The sequence below is a fragment of the Manis pentadactyla genome, chromosome 1 (assembly GCF_030020395.1).
Source record: "Manis pentadactyla isolate mManPen7 chromosome 1, mManPen7.hap1, whole genome shotgun sequence".
NCBI classification, from domain to species: Eukaryota; Metazoa; Chordata; class Mammalia; order Pholidota; family Manidae; genus Manis; species Manis pentadactyla.
This window is the reverse complement of record NC_080019.1, coordinates 190,711,122-190,726,259: the sequence shown is the minus strand read 5'-3', so window position 1 is coordinate 190,726,259 and position 15,138 is coordinate 190,711,122. Positions and strand designations below refer to the sequence as shown.

General features: G+C 46.1%; 1 protein-coding gene across 7 annotated transcripts in view; it reads left to right on the top strand.

Moving 5' to 3' along the window:
* The window catches only part of ERG (ETS transcription factor ERG), a 242,985-nt gene that overhangs the window by 178,030 nt on the left and 49,817 nt on the right, over positions 1–15,138 (top strand). For all 7 annotated transcript variants that reach the window (XM_057504584.1, XM_036899232.2, XM_057504591.1 and 4 more), the window contains one exon: positions 7,423–7,640. In XM_057504584.1, coding sequence (XP_057360567.1) covers positions 7,423–7,640 — 218 coding nt within the window. The remainder of the gene's footprint in view (positions 1–7,422; positions 7,641–15,138) is intronic.

The following is a 15,138-nucleotide window of genomic DNA, read 5'->3' as shown; positions in this document are numbered from 1 at the left end:
TCTAACCTCTTATCAAATGTTTGCGTGTACAGTCCAGCGCTGTTGACTATAGCACAATGCTGTGCCCGGGTCTGTACGACTTACTCATCTTGCAGATTGTTTACCTTGTAGCCTTGACTACCAGCTCAATAGCCCACCAGCGACTCCTTTCAAATGTTTCCAAGAGCATCCAGCAAAGCTCTGAGGATGAAAACAGAAGAACTGTTTTAAAATTATGTCGTTGGGTTTCTAATTCCTCAAGATTCATTTAAATCTAGGTTTCATTACGTGGAACATAGCCATTTTTTTTCTTTGAACTATTTTCTACAAAGCTCCAGTCTTCCCCAGTATTTCTAGGTTTCTACTTCCCAGCTGAATGCTTTGGAAAAGCTCATTTTCTAGTAAGCCTTATTTTTTCCCCTATGCTCCCTAGCTATATAGAGTCCCTACGTTAAGCCTACGTAGATTTACAGTCAGACCCTGCGGTGATGGGCCCCATGGTATTGATGTGGACATGTTGCCAATGACAATTAGCTTCTAATTTCCTGGTCGCTGGTGAAATAACCCTTGCTGTCACAAGTATCAATCCCTTATTCTGATGTGGTAGAAGGTCTTAGATCCCATTTGGAGTGTCATGATGGGGCTCTGATACCATTTCATGGGTTTTTGTGCCATTTCACACCAGTTCTATAGTTGAGAGGAGTATTAACAAACACGTACTGTTAAGAAGCTCTTTTCATGCTAGGACCATACACACAGAGGATCCTGCCCTGAACATGCTTATATTTTAATAAAGGTGGGAGTGTGAACGGAAGTATGTGAGCAGAGAAAATCTGGGGACCAGCTAGGCTTGCTCAGAGCCAAGGGGAGACCCAGGGTGTTGAGAGCAGGGAAATCCAGTCTTTTCTGAAGGGATATGCTGAGGAGCAAGAAAGTATCTTCTGGGATGAGAAAGGAAGAAATGAGGGGAGGTGCAAAGGGAGGAATTTGGGTTCTTTATATCATGTCGGCAGCATCTGCCCTAGTGGGTGTAGGGGGTGTGTGCAAGATAAGGACACGTAAAGGTCCTCTGAAGTGCTCTGTAAATAAAGTGTATCTGTAAATAAAGGTAATAAGAATAGCTGGCTAGCTAGACTGTAGGTAGGCAGGCAGGTAGGAGGCATATCTGTGTATCTCCACACCAGCCCTGGTCCTCATTGTCTTAGCCCTGGGCTGGTATTGGGAATTGTAAACTAGTTTGATACTGAAGCAATACCATATTGTAGAAATACGCACTTTAGATGGACTTCATTTGCCTATGTACATTTTTCCTTTGAGATTAATCCAAGATTTTTTATATTTTTTGAAGGACTAAAATAGCAATGTGTTAAATGAGAAAAATGTGAGCACAAAGCTAGATGCTGCATTTAATGTATGATTTTAATGTTTCCTCCACTGAAGAATTAAAAAGAAAAGAAAAGAATATCAAGAAGGGGCAAAAATGATTCACACCCAGCTTGACAAGGCATCTGTAACATACAGTGTTTGACTTTTTTTTTTTTTTTTGTATTATAATGAAAGACACACTAATCCGATGAAGTTTCTCATTACATGAGATGTTGGTTCTGTCAGTATGCAAGCATCCAGGTTTAGGAGGAGAACTCCCGAGGGGCTCTGGGTTGATGTTGGGTGAATAGTGGCGGAGTGGACATCTTTCCTAGGGACATACAACTGTCTAGTTTGTTTGTGTTGCTTTTTTCTCCTCCAAATATGATTAGCAGTGGACTTTCCAGAAACATCTACTTGATGTGCCCTGCCTTGAAGAGAAAGTATAAACAGCTGGACTTAAGATAGCCTAATAAATAGTTTTCCAATATCATTAGGTCTGCAGACATCCATTGAAGGCCACCAAGTGGCACTGACTGGCTCTAGCATATTTATAAATGGTGCTCCTACCCACGCTGTTTTTCTGTGTATTATTCGCTAAGAGAGGGCAGGCATCCACCCACAATGGATGTGTCCCAGTACCTGGCCATTGGTTTGGGTCTGAACAGTCAGATTAATTAAAGAGAAGAACAGCTTTGTTGATATGCCCGGGACCTACTGCTGCATAGCTTTAGGCTCATGGGAGAGCATGTTGCACTTAGTGGGTTCCTTACTGGTTTCCAAAGGACGTGCCTCTTTCTCTCCTGATGCCTTAATTCTGCCCTGAACCCCGGCTCTCTGTGCATTTACCCCCTCATCCTTCCCCCTCTTCCCTGTGCCAGCCTCTCTCTCTCCCTGGGCAGTTCCATCTTCTCTGCGCTAAGGGCTCTGCTCTTTCCACAGCCAGGACAAGGCAGGGCAGGGAGCACTCTGCATGTGACTGCCATTAATCCAGCCTCCTCTTTCTTCTCCTGTCACTCAGCGTGGCAAGTGCGCAGCCTTGGGGAGTGACTCCACTCAGAGACACAAACTCTGCTGCTCCCTCGTCTGCACTACTGATGTCAGTTTTCTCTCTGTCGTGCTTTCTCATCTGTGGGCAGGAATGACAACCGACCTCATAGGACTGTTGTCAGAACTAAATGACCGTGTTTTATGATGTTTAAGATGCCAGTGGTCATGATATTATCTGCCACCAAGGAAGAAGAAATGCTGCCAGTAAATTATGATGTATCATTGACTGTAAGATGCATCCAGATTTCCGAGGTAGTAAAATGTGAAAAACGGTGTAGCTTAAAAATCAGTGAAATAGGATTTAAAAGGCTACTGCATACAAAGTGCTTAACTGGGTAACCTGGTTTATTATGATTTATCAGCTACTTATAAATCTAAAGAAAGTGGCTGAAAGGTATTTTATTCATCGTGATGTATGATGTTATGTGATGTACCAAATTCTGTTTAGTTACATGTGACAGAACTTTAAGGAAGCACTTCAAACTGGATTGTGGAGGGCTGAGAACTCTGACAGAAAAGGCAGGCTGTGATTTAAGGTCACATTGGCTTCCTGAAATGGATACTGTGTTGTGAACGTAAAGGACTTCTTGAAATTTTTCTGAAGCACAACCATAATCCTACATGGTTGCTCCACTTGTTCATCATAACTATTGGGAGCACATGAGATTTGAGGAAACAGGAGCTCAATTTAGGATTGGGGAGTCCAGGTCTCTGGACACCTGGTTCTGGCCATCTTCTGAATTTTTGAAAACCATTTAAAAACCATTTCCCTTGCTTAGGCTTCGCTTGTTTCAGCAGCGAGAGAGAGCTGACCATCCTGGGAGACGTTCTCAGTTTCAGCATATTACCACGCCCAGGTTTTCATGAAAGTTTAAGTATGTTGGGTTCTCTGTATTAAAAACAGTGTTTTTATGAACTACTGGGGATCACACATTAGAAGACAATTTGAGCCCAGACCCTTATTTTCTAATGCTTCCACTTGAAATAGGGGAGCCTCTCAAAATATTCCTCTGTTTCATGAGCCCTGAAATCTTTGGCTGGAAAAGTCAGTCTGCTTACAAAGTGCGTTTGACTTTTTATGTGTTCTGATCTAGCCATTTTGGATCCTTTGCTGTTCCCAAATCTACTTACTTGAAAATAGAACTGTATTTTAGTCTCAGAGAATGAAATATAATCTAGTTGAGAACCTCCCCAGTTTCTGGAACTATCAGTCAGCTGTTGTCCCATGACCCAAATCCAGAGGAATGGTCTGCTATGTTACTGATGTATTTAGTATTCAAATGAAATAATGAACACTAGTATGAAACAGTGGTACCTTTTGTTTGGGGGTAATTTGCTTAGAATTTATGTGTTTCTCATAAGTTCATAAAAAATGGCGTTGGTAGTCTGCCACTTGCCACATCAGAATATCCCAATTTTCCTGGAGCTACAGAAAAAAACACCCCCGCACACCAGTGCACACCAATCTAAAGTTCAGGTCTTTTTATAGTAACATAGAGGCAGGCTTATTAAATTATTACGCCATGTTTCTGCCAGGTTTTGGCTTTTCTTGAATTCTCTGTTATAAAGCAACCCAAGCAGCTCCTCAGTCCTGCAGCTGGCTAAAGGTTCTGAGAGAGTAACCTATACATGTTAATTAAGGCGTCTGCTGACCCCTTTGGCAGGTAGGCAGGTAGGTGAGGTGGTCACGGATGAGGAGGGTAGGCAGGCGGCAGGCAGGAAAGCAGGAACAGTGGCCGTCCAGGACAGGGAAAGTTGGGAAAGTTGCTGGCAGTGCGGAGCTGAGGGACCCATGTGTTCCTGTTTACAAGCCTGACTTCGGAGCTCCTTTCTGGTTTTAATCCTGTGGGGCTAGATCCTCTGCCCACTTTGAAGTCTCAGAGCTGCTGGGGCAGGAGAACCCTATGCATCTGCCTTTGTCATTTATACGTGCACCACAAGGAAGATGAAGTCTATGCACACACGGTATAGCTAAGTCACAGGGGTGAACAGAGAACGTGTTGGTTTGTAGTGTTTGCTGTTTGTTTTCTTCTAAAGAACAGCAGCTAATTGTAGTCATCATCCTTGTTCAAGGTCTCTGAAAACCACCCTTCATCTTTTTTTACTTGCCCACTGTTAAAACGCCCTGCATTGACAACTGTGTGTGTGTGTGTGCATTTGTCTGTGTGTGCGTGTGTGTGTGTGATGTTGTTCCTGTTCTCTGACCTGTACTTAGTCCTAAGTCTTGGTCAGTTACAGTCACTCTGGGACAGGCTTGTTGATTGCTCCATCTTTCCAAGTGTGGATATATTTCATTTCTTTTGAAATGTTTATCCTCAAACTTCCCATTTTTCTACTGTTTCTCCTCTAGTGAACAAAAGCAACTTTTGATATTGTTAATCGTATCACCTTTCTCATTTTTATGCAATATTAACTTTGAGGGGAACTTTAAGATATGAAGAAAAGACATGTGTGTCTTTCTTATCTCTAGCTTTTGTAAGTTTTTTTTTCTAAATCGATCTCAATTAACTTTGATTTCTTTCTTTAGAAAACCATGTGCTGAAATAATGCTTTGCCAGATGTGAGAATGGGTTCCTCCCCCTCCCAACACACATGGAAGTCCTGTCTCAGTTCTACTATTTCAGTTCATTTTTAAAAGTCTTATGCTACGTTTGGTCATTGGATGTGTTTGCAAGAATATCCTGTTTTATCTTGGAGATAGATGAATATCCTTAACAATGTTATTTTTTGTTGTGAAAGCCGTTTTCTTTTTTCCTTTGTATTTTAAAACTTAGCCTCTCCCTTATATCTAACGTGTTTCTGCTGGTTTTTTATGTAAATCGCACATTTATTCATGTTTCTCCTCATTGCTGAGCAAATGCTAGTATTGCACAGCATGCAATTCCCCTCTGACCTTGGTAGTATCTGCCACACCAGGAGAGAGAAGGGGCTTGTTTGCTCTTCCGAGTATGTAAAACCATTCTTTTAAGCTCTGCTTGGGGAAGAGCAATTCTGTTTTGCAAGAATTATACAGAAGCTGTAATTGTTGTCTTTATTAATTAGCAAAACTGCGCTAAGTCCATGGTGCCGATTTTACCTTGAAACCCACATCTGTGAGTTTAGATTCCTTAGATTTTTTCATTCCATGTGTGACCAGAACAGAGTCAGGTTCCCCTGACACCTACCAAGTCCATTTCTCTACATTGAATTCATGTGCTACTGCCTTGTAGTGTTGCTGTTTGCTGATGTGTTTGATTTTGCTGTGTATTCAAGATGCCTTATTTATTTACCTTTTCTTTCTTTCAGCCTGATTGTGGCTACCTGGCTGGCACTGCCTAACTTTTGTATGTTGCATGTTAGTGTTTAAACCCTGGGCTTACTCTTTCCTTATTCCAAGTATCACAGGGCTGTGATTCTAGAGATCTTAAAGAAGCCAGAGGTGGTGGGGGCTTATATAAGCACAGATACCTGGCCGCCATCGGAGAACTAAAGCACTGGGCTTGTTCCCTGTGACTCTGCTACTCACTGGTCCATGGCACGTGGATCAGGCAGCAAAGTCCATATACTTGGGAAGCTCTGAAAGCAGCTGGTCTTTGAGTGACGGGGGATAGAGTGGCAGAGGACACACTGGGTTGGGGGAGCACTTTGTGAAATGTCATGTGTACCCTATTCTGCTACTTCTGGGTGGGGAATGAGGTCTGTATCTTAGAAAGGCTGCTTTTCCAGGCTGTATGACTAATGGGGGGCATCCTTATTTATTTAAATATCAACTCAAAGAATAAAAAGAGAGTGCTAATGTAGACATATCCTAAACCAGAAAATGTGAGAAGGGCATTGTGGGCTCCAGGGGGCTGGAGTAGATGTTGGAACAAGTCAGTTCCAACACTAATTCTGTGCTTGGTCTTGGGAAGCCCACTTCCAAGTGAGGTCTGGACCTGTGGATCTCATCATTTGGGAGAAATGGGAAGTTTGAACTAGAAGGTCTCCACAGTACCCCCCACCCCTGGCTCTAAAGTTTCAATTTTTAAAAAACGTGTGATCCAGCCATCACTAGCTTCTCAAGAGTTGTAAGCCATACTGAGGACACCATACTGAGGACTGCAATAAAATTGAGCTGTAACATGTATTTTTTTCTGTTATTCCAGCTAACATTTGGATTGTCTCAAATTATTTTGTGTAATTGCTGTATGGAACATGATTCAAGTAGCTGAAATTTCTAAATCAAATTTGCCTTTGCTGATACAGCTATAGAATAGGCTGTCCACTTGACTTCAAACCACCGAAGAACAATTCAATGATGACAAATGTCTATTTCTTCTCACTAAGTCATGCAAAAGAATAAAGCTATTAATAGAAAGTAAGGGGAAAAAAGAGCTCGTCAGTGATCCAGTTATTTCAAACATCCTGGTATTTGGAGGCATCTGGATAATTCACAGCTTTTTTTGTTGTTCATTTATCATCCAGATGTTCGCCATCATGGAGCACCACTTGAGACTCTATTTTGGCTAATAACTTAGAAGTGGAAAAATCCACTTCTTTTGTGTGTTTGTCCTTCGGTGCTCCATTTTCCCTTTTCTCTTCTCCTAACTTTCTCTTCTTTAAAATCTTCTGGGAATGTGGCAGCTTTGCCGGATGCTTAGGTGTTAGCCGTCACATTTCTTTTTTTAATCTTCATGACCATTCTGTATCCTGTCTGCTTGAATTATAGACTGCATTTGTCAAATAATGACACATGCAATTGGATGTCTTTTGAGACCTTTGAAATTCAACTTCCTTGAGTTAAGATTAAAGTGGGTATTATCTGCACTGCTGCAGTCAAGCTTGGTATGTTTGGAGACCTGCAGAAAAGTTTTTCTAGACTGGCCAGTTCCAACTCTTATGGTCTGGAGGGAAGAAAAGCAGCTACTTTTTTCTCCTGAAAGGTAGAAATAGATACCTTAAAAACTACCTAAAATGTGGTCCCTGTTTGAAATGACTCTAAAGCCAACAGCTTTTTGAAACATGACTGTCCTTCGGGAGTCCTGAATGTGTGTCTCTTTGGGCGTTCAGGAAGCATTGTCGGTTGTGAGCGAGGACCAGTCCCTGTTTGAGTGTGCCTACGGAACGCCACACCTGGCTAAGACGGACATGACTGCGTCCTCCTCTGGCGACTATGGACAGACATCCAAGATGAGCCCACGGGTCCCTCAGCAGGACTGGCTGTCTCAACCCCCAGCCAGGGTCACCATCAAGATGGAATGTAATCCTAACCAGGTGAACGGCTCAAGGTAAGGAGATGCTGACTCTTGCCCTTTTGGACTTCTGGTTTCCTTATCCCTTGAAAACGTGAAGTAAAAGTTAGTTATGCTTCTCCAAAGATTGTTTCAGAAAGGAAGGCCATTGAACAGTAACACCAGGCAACGCTGAGAAAATGTGTTCTGCAGTGGTTTGTGCTGAGGACAGAGGTTGTAAAACCGGTAGTATATTTACCAAGAACTTGCTTTGAAGATGTGGTGCTCAATTCCATTTCCCAGGCATGAGGGCTCAGTGAGAGGGGGGCCATGCCCACATATGGCAGAATTCATCTCTGTGGTTTTTACTGCCTGGAAAATAATGCTGTTTTATGTTCCTATGGAGGGAGAGTGTCAGCTAGTGGCCGGGCAGTGAAGCATGTGTCCAGGCCATGTGGCTTTGCTGATGGATCTACTCCGTCTGCCCTCGGCCCTGCCCCACCCCCTCCTCTGTCCCCTTCTCTTAACGCACGCTATTGCTTCTCCTCTGCACTTACACTTAAAGCCAAGCGCCGACGCCACCCTGAAGTATTAACTTTCCTGAGCTTGTCACGATAGCACTGGTGTCACATAGAATGTATTATTCCATGCAGAACAACCCCAGCCTTCAAAAGCATTTCCTCAAATAGAGTTTTGAAAAGTAATGTTGATTTCAGCTGTGATACCATACCCCATCTGTATTCAGGTAGAATATAAAATCTCAGGACAAAGAGATGGTAATTTCTTCGAAGTGTTGCATAATCTGACATGGAGTCATAAGGACAGCCACATTTTCTAGTGCTTTGCTGTGTATAAAGTTCTTTTCCCATCCAGTGGACTATCCCTTCCAAGCAGCCCTGTGAGGAATGCTCGTCCCTCTTTGATGGATGAGGAAACTGAGGTTCAGGCATTTTCTGGCTGACCCATCATCACCACTGTGGGTCTGGGTTCAAACCAAGAGTGTTTGGCTCCACACCCAGTGCATTTTCCACGCTGTTGAAGCTATAATAGGCCCTTTTTGTTACATATATATTTTAATGCTGAAGTGTCATGTTTTATAAGTGTTGGAAACCATTGCGTCAACCTCTAGTGCACTGTTGGCGGAGGTGCCAAGTCACAGTACCTTAGAGGCGATGTCAGCAGTGAGGCCAGATGTCCACGCTGGGAGATGAGAGGTGCCAGACCTTTGCTCAGCTCTGAGAAGTCATTTCACTTCTGTGCATCTGGTTTCTTCTTGAAAATGGGAATGATAGCTCTTACATTGAATATTATTGTGACACTGGACCTTTAAATGGAAGTCAAGCCAAGACAGACCCACCTTGGACCTCCTCAAGGGATTCATTCCTAGACTTCTGAAAGGACCTCGGCAGAAAATGCCATCATAGGGTCCAGGATAGCAGAGTCCCAGCACGTTACCTGTTCCATGTAAAGATCTTACAGGTAAAGCCTATCCGTCTGATCGAATGTTCCATTGATGAACTGTATAATTCTCCAAGGCCCTGGGGGAAAGCAGAGTGATCCTGTTCGAAAGCAGGATGCAGGGTTTTTGTAGAACAGTTTGCAGAGCCTACCCTGGAAACATTGGCCAGTGATAGTTTTGATAGAGCTGTGAGATCCTGTAACACTGGGGTATTTGAGGCACAGCACCACAGGCAGTGTTCACCTCTAAAGCTTTCTTCTTTGAAGATTGGTTTCTGCCTGCAGGACATACGTTGGCACGTGTGTGTGCATGTGTGAGGTAGACATTGTGCCAGAGAGATTGTATGTGTAAGAGAGAAGTTTTGAGGGTGGGAGCAGAGTGAGAGGGAGAAGGGGTGAGAAGGGAGAAACCACTTGGGGCAAAGAGCCCTGAGATGATTTTCAGCTGGCAGGAGAAGTGAGCCACGCCCTGGCCCCCCATTTCCAGAGTGGGGCCTGGGGCCAGCTCTGGGAACACCAGTCAGGTTTAGCAAGCCTCCAAAAGGAGACTGAGCAAGGAGTAAGAACCGTTTTGCAGAAACAAAACTTGTTCTTGTTCCTGCTGTGCTATTTCTGAATTTAAAAAGATACATAAGTAAAAGACACCTGCTGTCTTGCAGGCAAAGTGAATACCGTGTCCTTGCAAGGGGTCAGCAGGGCGATATCCTTTTTGTAGAAGAGAAAATTACAGGGTCTCTGCCCTTCCTTCCCAGAGCTCTGCGTCTGCTGGGGTTCAGTGTGGGGCCCGGCCTGGCGTGGTCGTCGGGGTTGTCCAGAGAAACAGAGCCAGTGGGTTCTGTATTTAAGAGATTTATGTTAAAGAATTGGCTCAAGCAGTTATGGAGGTGACACGTATGATGTGTAGGGCAGGCCAACAGGCTGGAAACTCAGGCAGGAGCTGATGTTGCAGTCTTGAGGCAGAACTTTTCTTCCTTAGGAAAATCTGTTTTGGCTCTTTTGACCTTCAACTGATTAGATGAGGACCATCCACACTGCTCATGATAATCACCTTTATTTAATGTCACTTGCTTGTAGGTGTTAACCACATCTATCAAATATCTTGACAGCAACCCCTCAATTAAGCATAGGATTAAAGTCACTGGGTGCGATGGCCTGGCCATGTGGATACAGGGAACTGACCACATGTGGTGCTCCTGGCCCCTGTGCCCGTCGGTGGTGGATGGAGTCATTCCTTTCAGACCCCCAAACCGGTGTCCCCTGGGGTGACCAGTTCTCTGTTATTGAAGGGGCTCAGCCTGGCTGCACGAGAGGTGGCAGAGGGCATTGTATGTCAGGTCTGTGGTTCACCGGACCCGCTCAGACTCTGACCATTCAAGTATTGAAGAAGCGGAGTGAGGCAGTCTGTTCTTCAGAGCATGACGGTCTGCCTGAGGGGCGTGGAGGAAGGGGAACCTCCAAATTCATAGGTGGAGCTAAGGCTTATTCCATCTGGAGGATTGGAAGAGGCCCAAAGGGCCGTAGAGGGCTGCCAGGGATCACACCTGCCGACTCAGTGTGTGAACTTTATGCTGGTCAGTCTCAGCTCCATAAAAGGGAAGGTGGACATGCATTCACCCCTCTTTCATTCTGAAGACCTTGAATGGGCACCTGGCCATACCAGCCCTGCCTGAGGTTTGGGGGCAGAGGCAGCAGACATGCAGACAGGGAGTCTGCCCTGGAGAGGCTCATGGCAGACCCTGCAGAAGAGGAGGAGGTTCACCTGGGTATGGGCACCAGGGGTGGGGTGCCGCTCCTGAGCACCCCACCTCTGTGCATCCTTCCAGAGAGAGTGGCACCTCACCCCCACCCAGAAGCCCCAGGCCAGGTGTACCAGGAATTAGGGAATACAGCGAGAACATAAGTGTCTCTTCTGGCCCCCAGACCAGCAGACTTCCTCTAATTGTCCTTACTCTGAACTATGTGTGATGAACTTTATGTTGCACACATACTTCTTGAAGTCAAGTCCAAGAGCAATTGACATAAGTCAAAAATTGGACTTTGGCTAGAACACACGGGATGTTACCTTTGTGGCCCTTCATTGCTCTTTGGCAAATACCTCCCAGGAGAAGGCTCCTCTCTACAGCTTGGGTCTTTCCAGAACATGACCCAGCTCCTTCTGCACAGAAGATGGTCTTCAGGAATGATCATTTCTGTCTGTCCCTATCCGTCCATTATCCTCCGGGGAAAAGGTCAAGTGCTTTGGGAGGATGGAGGAACTTAGCTCCCAACCAAGGGATGGAGTTCTGTAAAACATCAGCCCTAACATGCTCACAAACTTCTGAAATGAAATACAAGTGGGGAAATGGGATCTGGTACCACTGTAATAGAGCACTATAAAAAAATCATAGAGGGAAAGCAGGGGAGAGAGGAACCACTGCCTGTGAGCCGACAGGGAAGTAATGGTGGGTTTGGCTTGGCTGCCGTGTCAGGGCACAATTCTCACAGACACTAATCTAATTGCACATCGTGTAGGCACAGGACATCGTTTCTCAGCTTCAGTGCCCCACAGCCACCCTGCCTCCCCGCTTTCTTCACTCCAGCCTCACATGCAGAAACCCCAAGTGCTCCCACAATGGAGAAATGCCAGTGTGCAGCTGAACTCGGCCAGCTGTTTTCCACATGCTATACACAAGGGCCCTGCAGGGGATACCAGTGCTGGCTTGGCCTCTAGTGAGCCCCCTGCCTCTGATTAATTCCCTGTGAGTTTCCTAAGGCTCCAGCTACTATTGATGGCCAAGAAATAATAAACACACACACACACATTCACATACCCACATGCACACTCACACACAGTCTGCATCAAAGCTGCCTTCCACTAGCAGGCAGGGAGCGCTATGTGCAGAGCAGGCTGTTCCCTCTAAGCACCCCTGTCTTGGAGATCGAGCCAAAATCTCAGGCACGTCGCACTGGGTATCTCCCTCATCCTATCCCAGGTGATGAAAATTCCATGTAGCCCCCTGGAGGTAATGGCAGTTCCATGGAGGCCCACCTGGAAGCTTGCTGCAGCTGGAACTCAATGAATTTGTGTGCCATGCTGTGAGTCCTCCCCCTACGCCATCCCCACGCTGCCTGGAGTCATTCACCTGGGGTTTGAGCCTGTTGGGTGAGGGTCCCCTGGTGTGGTGATTCTCAGAGTGGGGCCCCAAGATCAGCAGGATGAGCGGCACCTGGGAGCCCGTTAGAGAGGCTGATTCTCAGGCCCCACCCCGTACCTGCTGAATCAGACAAGGCTCTGGGATGGAGCCCAGAACTCAGGTTGTAATGAGCCCTCCCAGGAGTCCAGTGTCTTTGGTCTGAGAGCCACTGCTCCGGGCCAGAGAGTCACTGCGTGGTGTGAGTACTTCCAGCCTAGGGTCAGACAGCAACATGCTTTTCATATAACATTGAAAAAGTGTGCCACCTGTACATAGTATGCTGAAGATGAGAGAAAAGGAGGTTACCTGATTGGTCCCTCTTGGAATCAAGACACACTAGTTATACATGCAATTATTCTTTCATCCAACACATATTTATTGAGGTCTGACTATGTGCATCACTGTTTTAGGCACTTGACATTCGGTCCTAAAACATACAAGAATATCGGTCTCACTAAGTTCGTTTTCTAGTGGGCAAGATGGTCACTGAACCATGTAGGTGATTAAAATGTATGGCAGGTTAGATCGTGGTAAATGCTAAGGAGACGAATAAATCAGGGAAGTGGATGGAGGTTGGGGATGGGGTGGCCTAAGGACATGATCTCTGGAAAGTGACCTTTGAGTCAAGCCCCAAAGGCAGTGAGGGGGAAGGCCCAGGGTTAAGCAGAAGAAGAATATTCCAGGCAGAGGGGGTGATAAGGGCAAAGGCCCGAGGCCAGCCTGAAGTGTTAGGGGACAGCTGGAGCTGATGTTTAGTGACCAAGGGGAACAGCGGAGGGAGATGAGGTCGAGTCATTGTGGGGCCCCTGAGGGACTTGGATCTTCAGTCTGAGCGAGCGAGGGGACCAGTGGGGGCTGTGAGCAGAGGAGGGGGTTACTTAGATTTACCAGGATCTCCCTGGCCCCTCGCTGAAGCCGAGATCCACCAGGAGGCCCCTGCAAGAATTCAGACAAAGGATGGCAAGGTCGTGGGTGGGGGGGTGACCTGGGGTGGGGGGAGCTGACTGTTTTCTGGACCTACTTTGAACATAGAATTGATGCACTTTGCTGATGCGTTGGACCCACGAAGTCAGGAGGAAGGAAACAAGGGTGATCCTCGCTCTGCGAAGTGCACCCCAAATGAGCCACAGCGGGCCATCCCCCTGAGATGAGAGCCCAACATGAGGGGCAAGCACTCGGCTCTAATCAGCGGCAGGCCCCGCGGGAGGGGGTCATACCCCCCTTGCTGGAGTTCCGCGGCCCTCTGTTTGATAAACCAGTGGCTCTTACGCTCTCAATCACTGATGGCGCCCCAGGGGGCATTTGGCAATGTCTGCAGACAGTTCGACTGTCACAGCTTGTTAGGGGGGACACATGTCTGTCATCTCGTGGGTGGAGGCCAGGCGTGCTGCTCAACGCCCTGCAACACACAGGACAGGACAGTATCCAGCCCTACAGAACAGCGCTCTGGCTCCGGGCGCCGGCATCTGCCGTGTTAGGAACTACCCTGGGGTGATATTAAACTGGTGTTTACAGCATGAAGTACATTAGCAGCTATGAAGATGAGTTAGGAGAGGCTCATAGTCCATCACAGGGGAAAAAGATTCTGTGAGCTCATGTGACAAGTAAAGTACAGAGGGAAGCTCAGGGAGGGCTCGGCTGGGGCAGAGGTGATGGTGGGACTCACTCAGTCTGGGCAGGAAAGATGCAGAGAGGAGCAATTTCAGTCTAAATTTCTACAACACACTGTGACCTAGGAGTAGATTTTAGCATGCAATGTATCATCCAATTTCCTCACTACCCCTGAGATAGTATTGTGATTATACCCATTTTACAGATGAAGACTATTGAGTTTCCAGACGCTTCCTTGACTTGCTCAGGTCCCCCTGTTGTAGCCATTTGACCCCGGTCTGTGCTTCTCTTCAACGCCAAAGTGCTGCTTCCTTCAGTCAGACAGCTTCTCTGTGCTGGGGGACAGCAGAGGCGGCCCCGGGTGATCGAGGAGCAGTATGTTCTCTCTCTCATCTTCTGAGAGGCATTAAATCCACACACTGACCATATTTTGATTTCTTGGATGTATTACACATTTAAACACCATTTACTTTCATGTCTTTTCATGTTATTACAGTAGGTCAATGTACCCACCTTCACGTTCACGTTACCTTCCTGGGTATCTCCAAACAGAGCCACATTCAGAAAATACTAAGTGTGATGAGGAGGCTCACAATCTGAGCACAACAGCGGCTCTTAGTTAACACTTGCTGGACTGAAATTAAAAATAAAAAATTCTCAGTTTTAGGGTGGTGACTGTTCCAGGACCCCATCTGTTATTGTGTTGGGAGAGGTGCTCTGCCAACTGGCCCGCTACAGAAGAGAATCCAAGTGGAAGATCATTTAATATCAAGTTCTCTTATCTTACGTGCAATACTCAACACTCGATATTTGAAAGTGGTCACTGGGGCTAGTCTCCTTCCATGCCTTTTACTTGGAGTCATTGAGATTTGACTTGATGTATATGTTCTTAACATTTTCTGTGAGACTTAATGTATTGGTGTAGGACAGTGAAATTCACCCCTATACTCGCCTCTGCTCCTTTCTGTCTTAGGGCTCTCAGTTGGGTTGGCATAAGAGAGACTCCTAATTAAGCTGGGCCACCTTCCACGCTGTGGGTGGCGCAGTGTTGGAGCTTATAAACTAGTGATTTTTCCAGACTGTGATAGTGAGGTCAGTTAGCCTGTCCTGCTTGTAAGGGGCCTTGAGTTTTTACAGATGTCAGCTCATCGAGCGGCAGAACTGAGACCTGGATGGAGTGAGCCTCACTCGGGAAGTCAGAAGGAGACGCATGCTCTGCGACGGCCTGTCTGGCTGGAGCACACGCTCCCCCAACCCTTTGCCTTAGCAGTTACCCATTCGGGTCTTTGCCCTCTTGGGATGTCAAGGGGATG